Genomic DNA, 7,255 nt, shown 5'->3' with positions numbered 1-7,255 from the left:
CATGTTGAACAGCCTTCTGCTGACACTGTGCTGGGGTCGGAAAATGAAAAGGTAGTGTTATAATAATTAAAAAACTAGGAATTAGTGAGTAAAAATTACGTGACAAAGATGGAAGAAACAGCAAAGATTACTTGTGTACTTCCAATAAAAAAAACCTACTAAATCTACGTAATTCACTCGTGTAAATCTCCTGCAAATCAGGTGGAAAATCTACCCCATCATTGAATCATTGCCGAGCTTTTAAAGTATATTTCACTCCGCATTTTTTTCAGTTTATCTAGTGTTAATATGTGATCAAATCGCCCCACGCCCCAAAAGATACACAGAATTGAAGAATTTTATACACAACCCAAAAAAGTTTGTTAAAAGCTAAATGTGTTTCCATCTGATGTCAGATATGAGACCTGAACCATACGTAGGTCAGGTGCCACCGGCCGGGCAGAAAGCTCCCATCCCTCGTCCAATGAAAGCCTTTACGCGATGTGATTGGATAACGTAACAGACCAATGGGAGAGCTGGCTGCGAGGCTGCTGGGACATGATCTCATTTTCATCCTCGCCCTAAGCAGGTTTAGACAGCTCTGATCGGCCCGCTGCTAATCTGCTCTGCACCAACTGGATGTACTGTAGCTAATGTATGCACACACAGACACACAGACACACACACACACACACACACACACACACACACACACACACACAGACACACACACACACACACACACACACACACACACACACACACACACACACAGACAAACACAGGTTTCATTGTGTGTTTGGAGGCAGTGGGATATTTTAGGATAAAAAAATGAAATACTAATTTTTAATTATGCGTCAAAACAGAATAACTGTTTCCTGTATCAAATCGAGCGGCAAATGGCAAATGAAAAAAGCTTTTAAAAAAACCCGACCAGGCTGAATTTGACAGCACGTTGAAAGTAAAACACAACTGTCGGAGTAAAGAGGTCACGTCAGAGGTTGCTGTCCTGGGACTTGTGTTGAAAGTCAAACATGAAAGAGCTCTACCACGATGGCTCCGTACAACCACTATGACATATGACCGAGGTCAGAGGAAGCCGCTGAGGCCTCAACGGGGGCGTGCTGTTCTCTTTCTATTATCCCGCATACACACACACACACACACACTGTACACACATTAACATGCACGTGTATAAAAAAGGGTTACTCACTCTCTCGACGCACACACGCGTCACTGAAGTGGCTTCATGTGTGTGTTGTGATGAAGGCGAAAGGCTCTCGGGGGTTTGGCACTTGGAGAATAAAGCCAGGGGTCCATGCCCCGTCCTTGACCGGCCACCGAGACCTTGATGGCTTTGGGAATGACAATGAGAGGATGAAAAAAGGGGAAGACACATTAAAATACTGAATGAAAATATAACAGGAAAAAAAGCTGCAAAATTTAGATTTAAGTTAGGGAACGTAAGCAAGGAATCAATGTTTGTGGCATCCTTTATTTTGGTATTCATCTCAGCTCTTAAACACAGATTCTATCCAGTAATATGAGCTAACTCGTACTCATAAGTGGCTATCATACAAAACATTGTTTTTCATACATAAGTTCATTAAACAAAATGTCCTGGGGAAAAAAAAGGAGAGTAAAACACTAAAGTAAAATTGAGTACCAAAGTTGAAATCCTTTTCCTTTGTTAGTGACTGCGGCTACAATCACAGTCAAGAGAACACATCTCACACTGAACTTAACATTTAGGAACATGAAAACGTGACATAGAAATACTCAAATAAGTTTCTAAAAAGTTCCCGAGACAACAGAAAGAGATCTGTGATACATTTTAAAATATCCAGTGTGCAAAAGGGTCCTGACATGGGAATTATTTTAACCTGGAAAAACCCCAGTTTAAACCAGTTGTTTGAGAATGAATCATTGTCATCTTGCTAGAAAGTAGATGTAAAGGTTTTTTTTGACGAACAAGATTTGCAAAAAAAGATACTTAGAAATCATCCAAATCAATCCTCTATCTCAGCCTCACATAAATCCTGAAACATGAATCAGAAGTCAGAGTTTTACCTTGGAGGTTGTTTTGACATCCTTAAAGCCTCATTACTGCCTACAACTGGATTTTAATTATGTCTGCACCTTTACCTGTTAAACTTAATATATAAAGAAAAACAAAGTTAAGCTGTGGAGCCAAAAGGAGTTTATACTTCCTGACTGCTCCATGTTAAAAAAAAAAAAAGGTGTGTGTGGGGGTGTTCTTGTTCTTGGCAGTAGTTGTTATAAGTGGTTGTTCGGAAAAAAAACTTTCAGGTAAAGACGTTTGGTATTGGTATAGCTTTGTTCATTTTTAATAATCAAATTGTAACTTGTTTGCATATTTATTTGCCCAAATGCTGCTTGAGTTAAGTTACCACCCCCACAAATGGTTTAGTCCAATTTAAATAGTTGGGTCACTGTTTTTAAAAGAGTCAACAATGGTACACATCTTTCAATTTTATTCAAACATAATAAATGTATGTTAAGAATATTTATCAATTCAAAGTATTAGAAAGTTAAAAGTAGTGGGTATCCAATTTGGGCACCATGTTTAATAATATTTTAATTTGTGTTAAGGGAGAAATGGCACCAGACAGTTTTGTTAAAATTACGTTTTTTTTTTAAGCTTGCTGTGTGGTTAGAATTCCCCTCAGGACATTTCTATCTCCTGTGATTTTTTATCTTTTATTCCTGCTGATGAATATTTGCTGATAGTCCAACTATAGGCGTCATCGTCCTCCCATGCACATGTTCCCCCTTTCAGTCTGTCAGGGGTCAAGTGATCAATATCAGCGATCAGAGAGTTCTGCTGCCCGATGAGCCCATCGACCCCTCAGTCCCTCAGAGTCATGGAGAATATAACTGTTCATACAGGATCCATACGGGCCCTCTGAGGCCTCCACAGCACTGGCAGGATCGATCTGCTTTTACTCTGGCTTAATGTGAGCTGCCACTTCTATTGCACTATCAATACAAGCACAGTACACAGACGTACAGTATGAGGAGAGAGCTGAGGACGCAACATGGGAGGGTGGAAGTATCCATTTCTGCTGTGCCTGCAGCCACTCATCTGCCCGTATCCATCACACGCTTTTACACTCAGACACAACATGTGTTATTGAATATGCTGTATGAAGAAGTGGCCATTTGTATTCCTGTTTATCTTAGAGATTGACAGCTAACAAACATATGTTGTTGAAGGTTTTATCTATGCAACACATACTATATCATCTTATATCAGGTGGCTGCACCTCTAGCTTCTTTATTTTTTTCCACTTCTGCTTTGTATGTCATTTTAAACAAACGTGTTAATAAGTTGGATATTCTGTTGGGTCAGTTTCAGACAGGCAGACAAGAATAGCTTGCTGCCAAAACGGCCTCTGTCCTAACATTTTGTACTGCAAAAATTCTCGGTAGGCTGAGGAGTGAAAGCCTACATAGAACTGTTAAAAGAGGTTTTTACTGACTGACACTATTTACTCATGTTTAGGAGATTATCAGCAAGAGACAAGGAGAATCACACAGTCCACAGCTTCCACAAACTGTTAAAGAGCTGGCATGTGTCTGTAGCGTTACCCTCTCTGTATCAGTATATTCTGCTCATTTTCAGACACTGGAAATAAGATCTCACCATCAGAAGTTGGTTTTTTTTGCAGACCTGCAGTAAAAATGCAATAGTCTCATTATGGTCAAAGCTAAAGACAAACTACAGAGCAACCCAAATGGCATCTAACTGCATATCAACATCATCTGAATACTGAAAAAGTAGACAGTAAATGAAGATGTTGGAGGCTACAGATGACTGAAACAAGCTTAAAATATACTGTAGGCCTACTGCCTACTACCATAGACTGTAAATATTACTACACATTCAGTCCGACGGAAAGCGTGACGGGACATATGTTTATGTGGTAGCTTACTGTGTTGTTGAAAGTCTATGATTTTTTTAAATCAAAATGTCAAATAGAAAAAAAACATTACATATAGACTAAGTAGCCTAATTGTCAATTATAAACATTTTTTATTGCGCATTTTTGCTTTACAGTCTATGATTTTTTTACACTATAACTTCAAAAGAGTTTCAACGTTGCCTTAAATCACAGTACGTTTCCTGGTTACTACGTTTCCATGACAACGATGGAACCTGTCAACAAATCGGGAAAAAAGAGACGCGGGAGAGGTAAAAATCGGTAAATAACACGAAGTTTATGTCAGCTCGTACATTTATTTAAATGTTACTGTAGCCTTAGCCTCCAGCTGTTTACATAAATCATGTTATGTTTGTTGTATTGGATGTTTTAATGATTTAGCCGACTCACCGTAAGTAGCCGTCCACCATCAAAGTGAATTTGTGACACTGAATAATGGTAATGGCCCGGTTTCGTTATTTAAAAGTGTTCGTCATTGAGTCTTGTAGTAATGAGTCACCCTTCATAGTTTGTACATGACGTCATTTCATAGGAAACGTACCTGCAGAGAATCTGCAGACGCGCTCAGGTGTCCAGATGTTGATGAAGGCAGCACAGAGAAGCTGGAAGTCATCGTGGTAGGTTCAAGAACACACAGACTGTTGGATTGTAAACTTATCTTACTTCTGTGTCATAGACATTATAGAGAGAGAGAAAAAAAAAATATTATTCTGTTTGTAAAAAGTATCTCTGTCCAAATTCTTAATGAAAACAATTTAAACAACATATACAACACCACTGAAGGGAAATGAGCCAGCAAAACTGGTCAGAAATAATTTCTTAAAAATGATACCTTGATGCAATTAATGTGGTTCAGAATTATTCTGAAGTCCTTGGTGGTATATTACAAAATTAAAATGTGAAACTATAATTTAAAAAAAATGAAAAAACAGTTTTAACCAACTCTTTCAAAAAAATAAAGTTGAACTGGAAATGATGTATTTAACTGCAGACACTTTCACAAAAGGGAAATGAATTAAAACAAAACAAAAATTAATTAAATTTCCACGTGCACTCCTCAAGGTCCTTTTTCTTTTCAAAGCAGAAAACAAAAACGATAACGTTCAATAATAGGCTCACTCAATTTAAGCCACGTCAATGAGAAAGAACACATAACTGCATCCCTACAACAATTAAAAATCCTGTGTTTTTACTAATTTGAAAGAACAGAAAGTTTGCGGTGAAAGGCCTTTTAGTTATGACAGTCAGGACACTTCCTCTCATAGGTCAAAAAGAACAGTTCATTCATAATAGAGAGCATCATTAAAATGACGCTTTGTGTTTTTTTTTTGGTGGGGGGGGGGGGGTTTAACCTCCAGGGTCTCTCAGCACTCCACATGGCCTGCCTTTATGGCCAGCTGGCTACCGTTCAGCTCCTCCTGGACGCCAAGCCGGAGTGGGTCAACAGCAGAGATCAGCAGGGTCGCCGGCCCGTCCACATGGTCCTGTCCTCCCTGAGCTCCCCGAACACCTCCTCGTGCGTCAGATTCCTCCTGGAGCACGGCGCTGACGTCACTGTGTAAGCATCGTCGTCTCTGAGTGAAAGCTTCACGTTTTTATTTTTTTTAGTTTAGGAAGCTTCATTTGCTCGATTACAGATGCTTCTTTTTTTTTTTTTTATAAATGAATTCTGTCAGCTGGATCCAGTGGCATCCAGCTGTTGTGAGTGCACACTAAAAGCTTAGGAGTGTGAAAGTAAAGTTATGATTGCAATGAGATGATGATGGAAGTTTTAAAGCTGCTGCTGCTGCGAGGGATAATGATGATACGACTGATGATTATAATGACAAACATGATGAAGATGATGGTGATAAAGCTTCTTCTTTTTTTCACTGATGTAACTAGGACCTCCGATTCAGGGGTGACCCCGCTGCACCTGGCTGCCTCTGAAGGTCTCCTGGACTGCGCAGAGATCCTCGTGCAGGCTGGCGCAGATGTCTCCGCTCGGGACGGCATGGGACTCACTCCTCTGGATTTCGCCCGTATCTTCTGCAACAGGAAGGTAGCAAGGTACCTGAAAGAATACTTCATGGCACAATTCAAACTTTTCCAGTAACATGTGTCGATTATTTGAAAGACGTATTTGTGTTTTCTGTGTGTAGGTATCTGAAAAGCTGCATTTGGCAGAAAGAGAAGGACAAAGAAGTGAAGGAAAGGAAGCTGGTGCAGGAGTTATACAGAGATCTTGTGGACATGGTCAAACTGAATGACCTCAATAAAAAGGTTGGTTCACAAACTTGTCAGATCCTTGGATCAGAATGCCTTTCACTGTCAAAGGGAAGGGGGGTAAGGGAAGAGATAGGGGATACAAGTTGGGGCACACAAATTCTGCACATCTCAAATTTCCTCACGGGAGCTTTTAGTTTCAGATTTTCATTTCATTTCAATCATGTCTAAGAAACTCATAACACTTTCTCTGTCTCCATTTCCAGACTCTCATCGATGAGAAGATTGCAGAGTGGGCAAACAAGAAAGGATTACCTCTCTTGAAGGATTTCTCCCCGAGAGTCCAGGTGAGCAGGTTCCACGCTAAGTGCCTCTCATCAGATCAGCACAACTCCAATCTAAAAACCAGCAAAGAACCACTGGAGGGCCAGGAGGACAGGCCTAAAAGACCTCCAGCCTCCTCCAGGCCCTGGTCGGTCTATACTGTTCTTCAGCCAGAGAGACCCCCCTGTGACAGAGACCCAGACCTCCGGGCCTCTGTCACACTGTGGGGGGGCGGGCGCTGCGGGCCGCCTCAGTACACCACAAAGTGGGACGGCACGCCTCGCCCTGCCCCTGACCTGCCTCTGGATGTCCTGGAGAGGGTGTTGTTCCCCAGGGCTTTCCCTTCCAGGATGGCCGCCCCTCGGCACTTTGAGCCCCAGGACATCGCGGAGGTCCAGCGCAGAGGAAACCCCCAGGGGCGGAGCACCTCCCCCTGGACAGAGGTGGCCATGCACCTGGTTGAGGTGTTCGAGTTCAGACACTACTCATCCCCTGATGGCGTTCTCAAAGAGCTTAAACTCGACATATGTGAGTAGGGTGTCAAAGACATGCATTAAAACTCTTCTGGTATTGAAATGTTTCAGCCATTTTTACGTCTTAAGTCAAATAGAGATGGAAAAAAACAAGATTTGATAGATATTGGTAGTTCTAGGATTCAAGCTACTGTGAGGAACTTTCTGTTTTTTGACTTTGGTACATCCTGTGGTTAGAACTTCTCACAGGAGCTTTAAACTACCATGTAAATAATTAGAGGGTTAGGAAGACATGTACTGAATAGATCA

General features: G+C 41.1%; 1 protein-coding gene across 1 annotated transcript; it reads left to right on the top strand.

Moving 5' to 3' along the window:
• Positions 1 to 4,459: 4,459 nt before the first annotated feature.
• Positions 4,460 to 7,127, top strand: ankrd53 (ankyrin repeat domain 53). Its single transcript, XM_061032010.1, has 5 exons — positions 4,460 to 4,561; positions 5,303 to 5,502; positions 5,829 to 5,993; positions 6,086 to 6,206; positions 6,416 to 7,127. Exons 1-5 carry the CDS (start codon positions 4,460 to 4,462, stop codon positions 7,007 to 7,009), a joined length of 1,182 nt encoding a protein of 393 aa, XP_060887993.1. The 3' UTR covers positions 7,010 to 7,127.
• The last annotated feature ends 128 nt before the right edge of the window (positions 7,128 to 7,255 follow it).

This window comes from Labrus mixtus, chromosome 23 (genome assembly GCF_963584025.1).
Source record: "Labrus mixtus chromosome 23, fLabMix1.1, whole genome shotgun sequence".
NCBI classification, from domain to species: domain Eukaryota; kingdom Metazoa; phylum Chordata; class Actinopteri; order Labriformes; family Labridae; genus Labrus; species Labrus mixtus.
This window is presented reverse-complemented; position numbering and strand designations above follow the sequence as displayed.